This window comes from Sesamum indicum, linkage group LG10, assembly GCF_026168435.1.
Source record: "Sesamum indicum cultivar Baizhima isolate 11 linkage group LG10, ASM2616843v1, whole genome shotgun sequence".
Taxonomy (NCBI): Eukaryota; Viridiplantae; Streptophyta; class Magnoliopsida; order Lamiales; family Pedaliaceae; genus Sesamum; species Sesamum indicum.
The window spans coordinates 15,799,040-15,816,128 of NC_142666.1; the positions used below are offsets into that span (position 1 = coordinate 15,799,040).

The 17,089-nt window shown below is 32.1% G+C and overlaps 1 protein-coding gene, 1 long non-coding RNA gene and 1 pseudogene across 2 annotated transcripts; all 3 read left to right on the forward strand.

Annotated features, from left to right (window-relative positions):
* The first annotated feature begins 1,157 nt into the window (after positions 1 to 1,157).
* LOC148786733 (uncharacterized) lies at positions 1,158 to 2,328 on the forward strand. Its single transcript, XR_016067947.1, has 2 exons — positions 1,158 to 1,461; positions 1,792 to 2,328. It is a non-coding gene; the product is annotated as an uncharacterized LOC148786733 (long non-coding RNA).
* Positions 2,329 to 2,805: 477 nt separating this feature from the next.
* LOC105172097 (uncharacterized) lies at positions 2,806 to 3,601 on the forward strand. Its single transcript, XM_011093436.2, is given in 2 exon segments — positions 2,806 to 3,360; positions 3,362 to 3,601. Coding segments are annotated over 2 exon segments (741 nt in total). The 5' UTR covers positions 2,806 to 2,859.
* A 3,657-nt stretch (positions 3,602 to 7,258) lies between these two features.
* Positions 7,259 to 8,630, forward strand: LOC105172096 (pelargonidin 3-O-(6-caffeoylglucoside) 5-O-(6-O-malonylglucoside) 4'''-malonyltransferase pseudogene; annotated as a pseudogene).
* The last annotated feature ends 8,459 nt before the right edge of the window (positions 8,631 to 17,089 follow it).

Here is a 17,089-nt window from a genome sequence, read left to right on the forward strand (position 1 = left end):
ATCCATGAGAAAACTGCACGAAATGAAGAAGAGAGAGAGGAGAGGGGACGGTGCTGTTAAGGAGGAAGAAAGGAAGTGGGCGGTAAAAATGAAGTAGGGTTAGGGTGAAATATATTTAAGTAGTAATACCAACCGGGTCGGACGGGTTGGGTTCATGGTTGTGGATTATGGGCTTGGATTAAGTGAGTGGGCCAAAGTAGCTGGGCCTTGAGCCTTCCAGATGGGTATATTTTTTAACCTACCTTATTTGGTCATGGGCCATTATTTTTCCAACACTTTTCGTATAAGAGGGCTCTAGAAACAATTGTTTTCTGTATTGGTTATGAGCATTTTAATAATTTATAGATTTATACGTTATACTGTCTACAAACTATTAATTAACACCAAAAGTTTTCAAATTAAAAAAGGAAAGCGATATGAAAATCTAAAGTAAAATAGATTGATAGGTCCGAAATATTATATAGAGTCTACATAAATTACTAGATTATGCAAGCACAAAAAAGAATAAGCATCGGTTTCACCAAAACCATCAAGCAAAAGGCAACTGAATTTGCAGCTATACGTTCATCGCAATTTCTTTCTTTCTTTCTTTCTTTCTTTTTTTTTTTTTTTGAGTAGGAAGTAGGCGAAGGTAGCTATATATATTATCACAAAAGTTTGAAACAATATTAAAGGAGTCTGCCATGGATGTTGTCGTCGGTAACGGTGACTAGTTTTTTGGTATTTTGTATCAACGGTTTTGTGACTAAAATAACTGCGACGAAATTTTTGTTGCAACGTTTGAACGAGAGATGTGATGAATTTGGTAATTCAAATCAATGAAGGACCGGCTTAAAAGAATAATTTACAAAAAAAATAGAATGATTCAAATCTAGGTTAGTTGGCACTTGATCATCTATAGGAAGCGCGCTGGAACTGAGGGTTGGATCTGCTGATTGATTGGGAGGGGAGCCAAATAATGGCATCAGACCCAATCGATGGCTATTGGGGATAAAATATTATACGTGTGGGAGCTACTTCTTGAATCAATGACAGAGACTAGCACAAAATACAAAAAGTAAGGTCCAAGTTGCTCAACAATATAAATTGTTGGATTCTTAATCCAACCTTGGGTTCATATGCAAAATAATTTTGTATTATGGACGGTTGAAATTTAGCTTCAATAAAGTGATCCAATAATATTTCAGTAATTTGGGTCTTAATGTATCAGATAGGATATGGGGCCTTTAATGTGTAAACACTAATGCTAAATTCAGTTTTAGAGATAGGAAAAAATGGAAATTCCTTTTATTATATGTATGTCATGGTCCTCAGATCACACGTGATTTTATTATATCTTTTAACATCTCATTATCAGAGATAAATCAGAAATAAAAGAAATTAAAGAAAACTCTGTGAAAATGTGTTGATCTGCAGGTTGTTGACACGATTCCATTTAGTTTCCTATGGCTATGGGTTCAGGTACGCTTCCGCATTTACAGTTATCGTATTTCTTATTGATTTAGCATGATCAATTTTAGGATTGGTAGTAATTATTATTTCACTACGAAGTATTTAAAATTCTAACAACTGGTATCAGAGCCACTCTTATTGAATCATTGAGAAAATTATTTTTTAAGGGATTATGAAATCAGTATGTATATACATACATATCTAGAATCATACATTTGGAATCAATATGTATATATTTGAAATTTAGGGTTTAAGAAATCTTTATATGTAATAATGTATGTATATATGCATATTTGAGATCTAGATTCAGATTTAGTTTCTCTTTTTGTTGGATTGTAGTTGGATTAAGCAGCGGCGTGGAGATTGCCGCGCAACATATGAGTGACGTCGTCAGATCCGCATCGGTGATGGTGGACGCAACAACCCACTGCTGCCGAGAACCCTTTCAAAAAAAAAAGGAGGTGTGTAGGGCAGAAACTATTTGCACGCCGTTCATCGCGCATGGTGGGCCGCGACTGGCAACGCAACAGCAGCGGGAGAAGTAGGTGTTGAATCATTGGGGAAGCAGGGTTTTTTCTTCCCCCTTTCTGTGAAATCACAGATGTGAATTCTCCTTCTTCATTAAACAAAAATCATCGGCGAAGCGACGGCAGGCTGTGACCAGCAGCGCAACGGTGGTGGCGATGGATGCGATCGCGGCGCAGGCGCACAGTGGGTTCTTCAATCACAGACCGGGTTGCGTAGATTTGGGTCTGGGTCAAACCTTGATCCAGTCGGGTCGACCTAGTCTGGCAGTCAATGGTTGACCATATATCTTTTTTGAAACAGCTTTTGCGGTGCAATTATTAAATTCAAATTATGGAATAGTTATATATATATATATATTTTTTTTAATGTGAATTAATTAAAACGACATGTCACCAAAATAACCTCTCTTGTTGACGTTAATTCATTTTAAAAAATAAAAGAAAGTGTGTATGTAAATTTTGTTAATGTCGATCGGCCCAAAGGAAGGCCCACATTTAACTAGATTTATGTACATGTATGGTGGTAGACACGTAATAGTTATTCGACTTTTGCATGTAAATAATAAATTGGCCCAAAGGAAGATTTTATAACATGTCATTATCATTAGTGTTTAATCACTGCAATAAGATATCACTTACAAGTCAATATTTTGTCCAAAGATAGAATATTAATGGAATACTCGATATCTTGAGAATTATCATACCATTATTTTGAATTTTTTAATTGTGATTTTATATTTTGGTTTAAAGACTTATGTGAGCTTGTATGGATTCAGCGATGGCTCCTGCTAATATTACTACCAACATCAATTCCATCCCTATACTAAATGGCTCAAACTTCAAATCATGGAACGACAACCTTGAGATATTTCTCGAGGTGATGGATCTTGACTTTGCACTAAGGGAAGATTCCCCTCTTGCATTTTCAGATAAGAGTACCTCTAAAGAAAAGAGGGAGAAAGAAAGGTGGGAGAAATCTAACCGTATGTGTGTAATGATTATAAAGAAGACAATTCCAAAAGCATTCAGAGGCACAATGTTTGATATATTAACTAGAGCTAAAGATTTCCTCACTGATACTGAAAAGAGGTTTATCAAGAATGAGAAAGCTGAAATTGGTACACTCTTGACAAACCTAATTTCAAAAAGGTACACTGGGAAAGGCAATATCAGGGGGTACATTATGGAAATGTCTCATCTTGCTTCAAAATTGAGAGCTCCTAAACTTGATCTCTCTGAGGACTTGTTAGTGCATTTGGTTTTGATATCTCTTCCAACACAGTTTAGTCAGTTTAAAGTGATCTACAATTGTCAGAGAGAGACTTTGTCTCTAAATTAGCTCATATCACACTATTTTCAAGAAGAGGAAAGATTAAAACAAAGACAAGACAGAAAGTGTTTACCTCATCTCAACTTCAAAACACAAGAATAAAAGCAAGAAAGAAAGAGTACAGAGTGGAAAACTGTCCATAGACCATATAGGGACAAACTCCATGATTACGAATCCGCTCCCTAAAGGATTGCACCCAAGAATATTTCATGACCACACTGCTCGTATGGGTGTCTATCACTTCAAGAGGTTTAAGTTCTTCAGGTTGTACAGTTTATGTGGGTGTTTGTAATTTTTAAATGCTCATGTTAAAGACATTTTTAGTCATTCAGTTTGTGGTTATTAAAGGCCATTTTCTGCATAAATGAGCCTTACAGTTTTATTGTATTCTAATTTTATTATGGTTTGATCTTACTAATGTTTAAGGAGGACCAATTGGAAATATACATGTTACAGATCACATTACATGAAATTTTCATGCTACGCATTTACATCTTGATCCATGTCATTCAGTTGTATCAATGTTGTGACCATTCATGCGTTGAGTTACGATAAATGTAACAAAGGCCGTTTTAGTCCTCTTTTGATATGATTGATAGGCCGGATTGATTTATAGATACATTAAGGAATACCAACAAAATTGAGCTTAAAATAATACATGATTATAAAATTTGTACATATAGCCAATGTGGGAGATTGTTGGATTAATTAATTGATGAGTGTCGAAGTCACCAAAAATAATTCCTATTACACTTGTGAAAGTGGGAGTAGGGTCGATCCACAGGGATTGGTTTTAAGTTAATTTCTTTTAGAAAAATGGAAAATAATGGGGAAGGTTGTTGATAAAAAGAAGTGATCAAAAACTAAATAATTAAAAATACCTGATAGAGATATGAGAGAGAGATTTCCCGGTTAAGGCTGGAATTATGCTTGATTCTTGTGAGTTGATCATTGATGCAAGAATAACACATGTATGGACAAATAAATCAGTTATGGTCGTTGGTACGACCTAACAACCTCACCTTTCCTTACCTTTTCGTTAGCCAAGGTACGACCGTTGGCTAGATCTCTAATTAATAGACAACCTTGGGAACGTCCACAAGATTTAATCTATTAACAGCATTAAGAATTAGAAGGGCCTGATTCTAATCAACAAACTCCTACGAGGACAATTCGTTACAAATAGATCATGCATTCCCCATAACATAATTAAATACTGTGACATAACTAATTATGCTACGTTGCCACTAAGTATTAAACTAAATAAACAATTACACGGATTTATAAAGTCCAATTAGCTAAGCAAACTTTCTTGGTAATGAACAACCGGCCGAATCATTCACAAATCAGACGTTTGTAATTAAAGCCCAGAGTACATGAATATTTGTTTGACAAGTGTAGAACACAGATTAGATCTCACAACATAATGGGAATCAAGCAATCACCATACCTTAACCAGAAAATAAGGAATTTAGCCGGACATATTAATGGAAGAACACACTAAAAAGTGGAATTCCATTAATTCGGCTGTAAAATAAAAATAGAAGAGAAAAGATGAACAAGAATTCTATGGAGTTCTAAACAATAACCGAATCCCCTTCAAATGAAGAGATCCACCCTATTTATAATAAAAGTCTCCTACGAATCTAAACGTAGGGGGGAGATAGATACGTGATAAACTCTAAAAAGATAAATAAATTACAAGAGATAAGCTTCAAAGAGACCTTTCTGAATCTAAACACTTGATTCCTTTATCTTTCACGGAAATTTCTCGTGCTTATCCTTATCCCGAGTTGATCACTCCACTAAGTGTGGGCACGCTTAGTCAATTCTGCAGAGATTTCCTTGTAATCTTCTTTTTCTCCTTTTTGATGACTTTAATTTTGATTTTAGCTTGATTTTGCCATCTTTGCTTCATATCTTCCTTTTTTGTTGAATATGCAATAAAATCACATAATTAGGAATATTTTGGCTTAAAAAGAAAGATTAAATCACTATAAAATCATGATAATTGCAGAGTTATCAAATACCCCCACACTTAGCCATTTGCTTGTCCTCAAGCAAAATCAAGATGCATTAAAAAATCCCTCCAAATTTTAAACTACTCAAGGCAGTTTGTAATCATGTGCAAAGTAAATGACATACTTTATGAAGGAGATAATTCAACATGTATCAAACAAGTTTTCACGTGATGACCATTATCAAAATCAATCGCATAAAACTAGTGGACTATTTTCTCTCCACTTTCCATTCTCTCAAGTGTATGTATGGCTCAAGTGTATCTCTCGACACTTGCTATGACAATGCTTCACCATAGGCTTGCCTATACACCACAACTCCACCACTTTTGAAATATGCACATATATGGATCAAGAGGTCTTTAATTTTGGTTGTAATGGGGCTTTGGTTTGGGGTAGGATAAAAGGATAATGAGGTTAAATTCCAAGAAACTAATTAGAGCACCAAAAAATTTGAGTGAACAATAATTCGAAGATTTCAAAGTTTACTCATCTCCCTTCAAGATCTTTCGACAGTTCTTGAACTATGCCTTTCTTATTCCTTTTGGAGAGTTCATATATTTTTTTTTCTTCTCTTCTTTTTTCTTTTTTTTTTTGTTTTCTTTTTCTCCTCTCCATATTTTGTGATAGGCATAGACCAAGAAAATTGATGTCGATTTCCACAAAGTAAAGAAGAACATAATTTTGGGACCCCCACACTCATTTTGAGGTACATCTTTTAAGCATGTAAATCACAAAGGTTTTGAAAATCTCCCATTTTGAGAATTTGTTCTTTTGAACATAAACCCATTTCCCTTGATGCTCTAATAGTTCTTAGAGGGATCAAAATTAAAGTTTAAAAAAACAACGGGATAGGTTCGCATATGACGGGTTATTCAACAAAATAGGTCGAAAAGCTCAAAGGGGTTCTCTAAAGTTAAAATGTGTTGGGTGGTTAAAGAAGGCTGAAAGTGATTTCTAGTGCCTTTATCATATCCAAATAAATGCACATTTGTGTGGCCTCAATGTGGTTCAAGGCAAGTTCTAGGAAGACAAAGCCATAGAAGTGCTATTATTCTCTCAAGAAAGAATGAAGATTTTTTATGGACATATCAAGCTCAAAATCTCACGAGCTATGTTTTAGTCCACTAATCCTACATTAGAAGATTTTAACTCAAGTCATTTTGGTGAAGACAAGTTTTCAACTTATGAACTATCCTCAAACATAAAACATGCATTCTTTTTGCACATAGCACTATCAAGCCAAGAGTCGTCTAAAATTGAAAGGGTTTTATCATGCCAAAGTTTTTCCATCAAAATTTTGCCAAAAAGTTTCTCTTTTCAAGTCAACTTGAAAAAGAAAAAGCAAAAATTTTCGCTAGGCACAAAGAAAATTCATCTACCACCAATCACATCAACAAAAATTATCATGTATAAGCTCAAGAACCACAAAAATTATCATGTATAAGCTCAAGAACCACACCCCACACTTAAAATTCGCATTGTCCTCAATGTGGACATTGACATGCAACTTAAGGATTAAAAATTAAAATGAGAGAGAGTTTAAGGAAGCGTCCCTGAGTGCATGCCACGAAGAGTCATGGCATGGTTGGGCTGGTGGCAGATGGTGGCGGCAACTTCATATGAATTGAGAGGGAGAGAGATCTTGTTGGTAGGTGAAATTGCTGCGAGAGAAAGTGAGAGAGAGAGTTAATGAAGATAAAGATGAAGTTAGAGAAAATCATGGTAAAATATATGAATAGAAGTGGAAAGATTTTGACTGATTTCTTTCTTCATTTTGATTTTTTTGAATTTTTAATTTTTTATAAATATAAATATAAATAATAATAATAAAAAAAAAATAAATGAAGGTAAATAAAGTGAAATAACAGCCTACGAAGTGCGACTAAGCGTGGGCACGCTTAGTGGAAACTCCAAATCTGTTTTGGTAAAGTGAGTTAAAACAGTTTTGAATCGTAGGCAGTTGTGTTTTGTTGAGCGTAAGCATGAAGGTAGAAGTAGTTGGCCGGAAATTGATAAAGCCTTCGACCCCAACACCCGAAAACCTCAACAAGTACAACTTATCGTTAACAGATGAGCTTAGCCCACCAATGAATGTTCCTATCATTCTCTTCTATACATGCTCCCATGATGATACCGAAAAATCCAAACGAAACTCGTGCTTGGAAGAATCATTGGCAAAAATCCTATCCCAGTTCTACCCGTTTGCTGGAAGATACATCAAGAACGATCACTTGGTTGATTGTAGTGACCAGGGGCGCTGAATTTGTGGAAGCACAAGTTGTGGATGACGTCCATCTTCTGGACTTCATCGCACAGGTGAAACCGGAGCAGCTAAGTGATCTCCTTCCACGTGATCCCTGTGCAGTAGACGACATCACAGATCCATTGCTATCCATTCAGCTCACGACGTTTACTTGTGGTGGGTTGGCAATTGGCGTGAGCATGTCGCACAGAATTGCTGATGCAGAGTCAATGGCAACATTGGTTGCCGCCTGGGGAATGGCCAACAAATATTCTACAGAGGAAAAGTTCATAATTAGCCCGAGTTTTTATTCTCCCATATTATTTCCGTCCAAGAAGATGGACGTTGGTTTATTCATTGATGTACCAAGAACCAGGGATCCCAATATCGTTGCCAAGAGGATTGTATTTAAGAAGGAGGCAATAGCGAGTCTAAAAGAAAAAACGAGGAGTGGAGGAGGTTCAAGAGTGCGCGTCGTGTGTGCCCTTATAGCCAAAGTTCTCATTGGCATGGATCGAGCCAGAAAGGATGAGTGGAGAGGTTGCGTCATTACTCAAGCAGTTAACATTAGGGAGAGAACAATCCCACCTCTAGCTAAGCATTCTTGTGGAAATCTGGTGACACAGGCAGCGTTCAAATGCGAGGCTGCAAGTGACATAAACGATTTGGGATTCCAGGACTTGGTTGACAAACTAGGTGACACCATTCACAGGACCAGCGCAGATTGTGCTCGGATATTGGGTGATCAGGGTGACGAGGGACACAACATCCTCGTTGATCCTATAATGAATCTGATCGATATACTTGTCAGCGATGAGATGAGTGTTCTGCTTTTCAGTGATTGGACCAAGTGCAGATTCTATGAAGTTGATTTTGGTTGGGGAAAACCCCTTTGGACAAGCATTGAGACAATGCCAGGCGTGAATGTTACAGTGTTAATGGACAACAAAGAAGGTGACGGGATTGAAGCATGGGTGCATTTGAATCAGAAAGACATACCTTATTTGGAGCAAGACGAGGAACTAAAGTCCTTTGTTGCTTAAGTCCGAAGAAACTTATGTTTCAGACTGCCTTTTTGATTTTCAGCAGGAGATATGTGAGTTTAAGCCCATATACGCTATATGCCCTTAAATCATACGAGATATTATCATCACGTATCAATCCACTCGTTTACAACTTATGTGTGTATAAATTCACATGTACCACATCAAATTTCCCATGTTTGTTATTCCTTTATGTTTCTTGTCCTTCAACTTCCTTCATGTTTGATAATTATACCTTGCAAATAACTTTTCTTCATGATGTTGAAGCGCATAATATTGCGTTAGTTTGGAAAATTTGAGCCCGGATTCAATCCGGTCGGACTTGAATAAATTTTATGACAAGTACAATACATTTGACGTGTGATTGGCTTACTGTTTAGGAAAAATAATCAATCACATAACAAGTATGATATACTTGCTTTCTAATTGGTTTGATTCGACAAAATTTGATTCAAACAAGAATTTTTCAATTAGTTTTATGGTCATGCCAAATTGCTATGTCTCATTATATATATATATATATATAATAAATATATGTTTCTACATATATATATATATATATATATCTTATTATGTAAGTATATATATATATAAGTGGATTTATTACGTAGAAAAAATGGATTTAGAGTATCCATCTCAATTAAGTTGAGCCACAACAATATCTAGTCAAAGACGTTAAAGAAAGACGCTTCTTAGGAGGCAACGCACGTTCCTTTTATTTTTTTTCCTTTTCTCAATTTTTTTGTCTTATCTAGCTTCTTGTGGGTGTTGTGATATCACTAACATTGATTTTTGTAGTTCAAGGTGAACATAAAATTGATCCTATAGTTTGGCGTGCCCGCCTAACTTGACCAACTAATCTGTCGAACAAGGGAGAATGACACTAGGAGTTAGACGTGCCCATGCCTAACACAATAACCTAATCTGTCACAATTGCATGCATACAGACACTGACACATTTTTTTTCTTTTTTTCCTTTATTATTTATATTTATATTTTATATTTAGTTATATTAAAAAAATCAAAAATCAAAATCCTAAATTCCCAAATCTCACCTTCTCTTATTACAATTGCAATCAACCACTTCTCATCCCTCTCGTCGTCGCCCGCCTCCGCCCTGCTCCCTTTCTCCTTCTTTCATTTTATTTTCTTTTTCTATCTATCTTATTTCATTTTTCTTTTTCCAACAAGTATGAGCAGTCACAAGGACTCTCCCTCTCATTCTCACTCTCACAATTCTTGAGTTCCCACAATTCAACCACATACCACCGGATCACTAAGGGACGTTCTCTTTCTCATTTTTATCTTATTTTATCGTCCTAAATATGCATGCTTGGCACATTGGGAACAATGTGGAATTAAGTGGAGGGAGGGAATTTTGATGCTTCATTTGATAGAAAAATGAGTTTTTGTGGATTAATTGTTGGACTGTTGATGTCTTGGAAAGAATGAAATTCTTCTGCCATCTTGAAGAATCACTACAAGAAAATAGGGTATCAGAGACGAAAATTTCCATCTTTGAAAGTAGGATTTCCGTCTCTAAAATAAATTAGAGACGGAAAAAACCGTCGCCGATGTCCGTGGCGGAAAGCCCCATCGCTAATAATTTAGCGACGGAAATATTAATTCTGAGACCGAAAATTCAGTCGCTAATTCTATCGACAAAAAAGAAGAAAATTTAACTATAATCCGTCTCTGATTTTCTAGATAATCCGTCTCTGATTTCGTCGATAAAAAAAAATTCCGTCTCTAATCCGTCTCTAAAGGTAAAATATTTGTTTGTTAATTTCTATCTCTAATTCCGTCTCTGATTCGGCCTCTAAATTTTCAAAATTTTCCGTCTCTAATTTTTTTTGGTTTTTTTAGGGTATATTTTTTAATTTCTGTACCCAAATTAATATCCTGGTCATTATACCATCAAATACATTCCATCAATACCAAAATCTGAATTTGCCAAACAAAAACAATAAATATTAACAAAAAAGATACTCATAATACAACGATACTAATATAATTGATGTTATCATCCAAATACTACCAAATAATATCAATGTCTACTCCCAAGTCAACAAACATAAGTCAAAGTACAACCCAAATCAACATATACTAAGTCATAACAACCCAAATCAACATACACTAAGTCATAACCAACAGAAAAAATAAGCTAAATATCTTTCCTGAAATGTTGTTGCTCCTGTTGTCCCGACCCACCAGCAAATTGATGGTTTGTGTATCCCACATCTTGAAGTATTACATTGATGTAACTATAATCTTACATTGTTGAACATCATAGGTTAATCGGATCATCAAAATTCAAATCAGACCGTTAGATATGATCGTACTTATAGAAAAATACACTTGGTAAAATTTTAAACTTATTGGATATACGGATGTCAAGATATCGTACTCAGAACATAAAAATAATCATTCAAGTCGTTGTATCGTAGAATCAGGCCATGTGATTTTAAATCAAACCGTTCGATATGATCTAATCCACACGGTCTTATATATATTTAAATTTAGTGTGAATCGAGTAACCCGATTTTAAGATATCGTAATTATTGATTAAATTTTTTTATCTCATTATATATATAATAAAATAATAATTAAAATTATTCAACCATCTCTATTATTATCCAAAATAAAATGTATGATATTGATTAATAATTATAATATATGGTCAATTTTGATTATAAAATTGATCAAATATAAAATATAAAATTAAATATATAAAAAATCAAAAATAAAAATATATATATAAAAAAAATAAAAGAAAAAGCTCGTGAGCTTATGAACAGAAACAATTGAGCTCAACTGGAGCTCGAAATCTTCGCTGGAGAGAAAAAACATTAAGAGGAATGTGTGTTTTTTATTAAAATAAAAAAATTAATAAAAAATTTACTTTTAGTTTATTGTAATTAATAAAAATTAAATAATACATTATAATTATACAAATATATATATATTATCATGTCATGTAATTCCAACTTAATTATTATTTTCATAAATAAAAAACATTCTTATTTTTGTGTTTTAATATTTTCATAAATAAAAAAAATTTCTATTTACAGCATCAGAGACAGAAATTTCCGTGGCTAAATTAAAGAAAAAATTAGCTATAGAAATACAGACGGAAATAACCAAGTCTCAGCCATCTCGTTTTTTAAGCAAGCATTTAACAGTATCAGAGACATAAATAGAGACGGAATATAACATATTTTACCGAAATTATAAATCCGTCTATAAAATAAAAATTATTAATAATTTATAATAAAAAAGAGTTCGGTCTCTAAATCCGTCTTTAATAAAGACGGATTTAATTCCATCTTTGATAAAGACGGATTTAATTCCGTCTTTAAATTTTTGTCTCTGATACCCTGTTTTCTTGTCATGTATATGTATTATATTAGAAAATTAAACAACGAGAAGGAAAACATTAATCATAGTGAAAATTATTGGTGAAATTAACTAAAAGGTTAATAATATCATATTCATATTATGAACATAATTTGACATTTGAATATATAAGAAATAGAATATTATAGTTGCAATAAAAGGCTCGTAAAAAAGGATTTTTTTTCCTGTATTGACTATGAGCATTTCCAATACTATATATTTCTATCCACAAACAATAAATATTTTAGGTAAATAATGATTTAAATTGATACTTTTTAGGTAAATAGTTAGTAAAATAATTTAAATTTATTTTTGTATTCAATGTACTTTTCTATTTCTATAGTTATTAATTAATTTAATTTTAATTTATTTATTATTTACTTAGTTTTAAATTCAAAATAATAATTGTTTATAATTGTATTTACTTATTATATTTTAAAATGCAATCCTCATATGCATAAACTATCGAATATTATATGTCGGCTATATATATATATAGCATAAATATGTTTTTACATACTTAAAAGATAGATGAATAAATAATATTGATTAGATTTCTTTCCCAAAATACTAATTTTTTTTCCTTTTTTTCGCTAAAAATTTGTTATAATTTATTTGGTAGAATAGACAGCTTATCGGGTCCATCCACATTTCTATTTTATTTCTTTTAAAAAAAATGAGAGTTAATAAGGTTTCTCTGGGAAATCTAAACAATTTCTCTTGTGATTCTTCACCTAATAAGAAAATTTAAATTCACCAAATTTAAATTACATCCAGGAAAAATTCCTTACAAATTTGATTAACTAAAGCTTTATGCCTTTCTCCAATTGTCTCCCTTCTAAGGTTGCAACTCAAACACAAGCAAGAATCCAGGACACACCAAACAATTCTTAATTATTTTTTAAATGAATCAATTATAGTTATATTTTAAATTTCAATTATTAATAACTATCCATATTTTAATTCAGTATCAAATAATAATCTATGTCCCACCCATAATACTATCAATATAATCAAACAATTATTATTAAAGTGGAATCTGAGCCCGTGATGTCTTGTACTGTACATGTTATATCTTGTCTTGTCGGGAAAAATTCTAAATTAGTAATTATTTCTGACATTGTATATATGCACGTTGTGGAAAAGATAGATGCACGTTGCCCAATAATGAGAAGAATAGGACACATATTATCACAGTGGAGATGAATACAAAGATAAAAGTATGATGCAAGTTGCTCAATAATGTGAAGAGAAGTACACCCATCTTCACAGTGACAGAGATGAGTTCCAAAAACACCCATCGCCCGTCGATGTTGATACATCATTTATACTGTCATGCGAAGTACCCAATTCATAAAAATTATACAATATTTTTTTAAAGGGATAATTTTACTTGTGGTCCCTAAAACAGTCAGTAAATTATTCTTGATACCTTATGTTCCGGCATCATCAATTTCGGTGTTTAAATTTTTTTAAAATAATCAAAGCTAGTTATGACCGTTAGTTGATTGTCTAAACTAATGGAGGGATCTTTTTTGTCATCTAAAAGTTAGGACTATTTTATATCATTTAAAAAAAAAAAAAAAAGTCGATTGGCGTAAGTTATGAGTTTGGATTATGGGATATCAAAAGTGCTTTAACGACTAACTTAAGGGACCAAAAGTGAATTTTTCTCAATTTTGGCTATCACCCAAAATGGTGCCTCACATATCTTTTCCATGTCCCAGGTAAGGGGTTGTTAACTTTTAGCCTTTATTATTGGTTTGTCAGCCTTTTTCCTCTGAAAATGGTATGTCTGTTGAATTAGACGTTCAACTAATGATCATGACTAACTTCAATCATTTTAAAAAAAGTTATGGGCCAAAATTAATATGATCGGGACATTGGGTACTAAAAGTAATTTAATGACTACTTTATTTGGGGACTAAAGTGAAATCATCCCTTTCTTCAAATTACCTATGCATGGGAAAATATGGAGTACTTTTTGTTGTCCCAACATGATGGGGGAGTATTTTTGGTCCCGATATTTTAATTTTTTCTCACATTTAGTCTCAAATGTCACAATATGATGCGGAATACATGATTTTGCTGTCTTATTTTTTTTTTATTTTTTATAAAAATTGTATTACGAGGCTAAATTTGTCGAAAAAAATTCAATTAATTATGGAATTATTGTAAAGCAAAGGATGAAAAATATTAGCCCTCCTGTACCCTGGAACTAATTTTCAATTAATTTCTAGAAAAAATTGTCTCAATTTAAATTTGCAACAAATTCTCAATTGGAATGAAGTTGGGAAAACACCCATTACAAATGGTTTGCTGGAAAAAAAAAAAAAAAGAAATAATATTTTTATCCCATAAATTAGGTCATTTTTTTTTTCGTCCCATTCATTACGAGATTAATACTTTTAGTCCCATCATTACAAAAATTAACACTTTCGTTTCCTCATCCACTTTTTCGTCTACAATTTAACAGTGTATGTCACATGCCTAGCATGTGGCCCTTAAGTATTTTTGGTTGGAGAAAAATTAGCCCTTCTTCCAACAGTAGCATATAAATGCTCTATTTGACCTACTTGATTCATTTGTACATGAAATGATTCTTTATCTAACTTCTAATTAGCTTCAACTTTACAGAAATATGATAAGAGGAACTCAAACTTTGTGAGATAAAAAAAAAAAAAAAAAATCCTCCTTTCTTTGTCCTAATTTTCTTTTAAATTTATTTTTTTCCTCAAATCTTGTTATATTTTTTCCCAAAATTCGTCCCAACTTGGGAAATGCGCCATTTTTTTCTCTATCCAGAAATACTTAACAGCAATATGCTAGGCACATGAATTGTAGACGGATAAGTGGATGAGGACCAAAAATACTACTTTTTGTAGGTCATAAGCGATAATCCATAACAAATAGGACAAAAAGTTAAACATATATCCGTTACAACTTTTCAATCTAAGATGGATTTTCCAAAGAAATACAATGGTTTGATATAGCCATTAGAGGCCTACATTTGCTACTAATTTTGCGACGAACTTGCAAGTGACGCAAATATAACTGTTGTGATGAAAGTTGTATTCGTTGTAGAAATTGTCAGAAATTTTCATAATAACTGTCACAACATCCCCGGCCTCCGTAATTGAAGGTCTCGCATGTTTTCCGATTAGCGACAAAAGTTTGCAATGCATGTGGTGTTGATCACAAATCTCATAAAGATTTTCACAAAGTCATTGGAAATGACTTTGTGACAATCTTGTCAATCAATAAATGTCGTCAATATTTCATCTCAAGGCTGTTGTAAATAAGTTCTTCACGAATTAGTGACAAAATGTTTATGTACATGCAGATTTTTTCACAAACACATAACAAAAAATTATCACAAACAATATTTTCAAACCCAAATTGTTGATCGAACTAGAAAATTAAATGAATTACAGGTTATTGATTCAACCATTGGGTCAACCATAGTCACTCCATTACCATCATATCTCTATAAATAATTAGTAATATATTAAAGATAACATTGAATAATAAATATATTAATATATAAAAACATCTATCTTCTTTACATTTCACTTTTTTAATATTAATACTTAATATGATATATTAATATAATAAAATAAATTTAAAAACAAACTAATAGAAATATATATGAATCTGGATGGAGAGAAGACGAAGCGAGGCATGTTTTGGGTGTGAGAAGAGAGAAAAAATTAAAAATTTTGGTGCTCCATTAATACGCAAAGACAAACCACTTGAATCGCTTAATCTAGTACCGGTTTAAGCAGTTTACCGATCCAATAACCGGTTGAGCGGTTCTTAAAAAGAAAAGAAGCGGTTTTCGGCACCTTTTGATTTTCTTCACCCAACCTATTTTATGGACCAGTTGGCATTTGGGGCAGCCCGATCGACCAGGTTGGGCTTGGGACTAATTCTTTGACGAACTGCAATGATTATTTCTCCCGTCAAAATTTTTGTGTATGTACTTTGTAGAAGCAATAATATCTTTCTATTTATGATGTGCCGATTAATAAAAGGGTTAATTACACTTTGTCCCTCATAATTATTCTTAAGGTAATATTTATTTTTTAAACTAACAAATAAACACTTATCCCTCTTAACTAAATATTTGGATAATATTGTCCTTATATTATATTATATTGATATATATATATTTTTTTCATTCAAATAATTTCTTTTTTAAAATTTTGCATTTGAAGTTCAATTAAAAAAATTTTAATTGAAAAAATATTTTTTAATTACAATAAAGTAAATATAATTAGTAAGTTAAATTTTAGATATGATTTTTTGACAGATACAGAAGTAAGTAATGAATGAGTATACAGTAAATACACAAACAACTTTGATGTAAATGATTTTATTAATTTGATAATGAAATTAAATTATTAACTAGTTAATTTTTAGATATAAATGAGTAATTACATATTTATTCTTAAAAGATATGTTTTTTGAAAAATATGACAAAGTATATTTATTCATTTTATTTTTCATAAAAATGTTTACATTTTGGTAAGTCATATATATATTATCAATTTATTTTCAAAATATATATTAGTTGATGGGAATCTATTTCATATATTAGCTTATTATTTTATTTTTATTTTAAATATTTTACTTATTAAAAAGATCTTCTTAATTTAAAAATAATTTAGTGATGATTTAATGTGAAAAATACTAAAATATATTAAAAATAATATAATTATTCAAGGCATAAGGGACAATTTTATCCATCCAAGCAATTTAAGGAGGTTAAATGATACATTAATTAGTTAGGGAGGTAGATAGTACCTCAACAATAGTTGCAGGAGATAAAGTGTATTTAACCCTTAGTAAAATAATTTTATTTATTATTTTATTATTATAAAATAATTTTTTTTATTGAGATATAATATATATGAACCATAAGCAGTGTATGAAATATTTTTCATATGTATTTCTTATTTTTTTAAAAATTTATTGTTATGTATTATATGTTTTGAAATATTTATAAATCTTTATTAAATTAGTAAATATATTATGATTTATACGCTTAAAACTGATTATATATTAATTTTTGATAT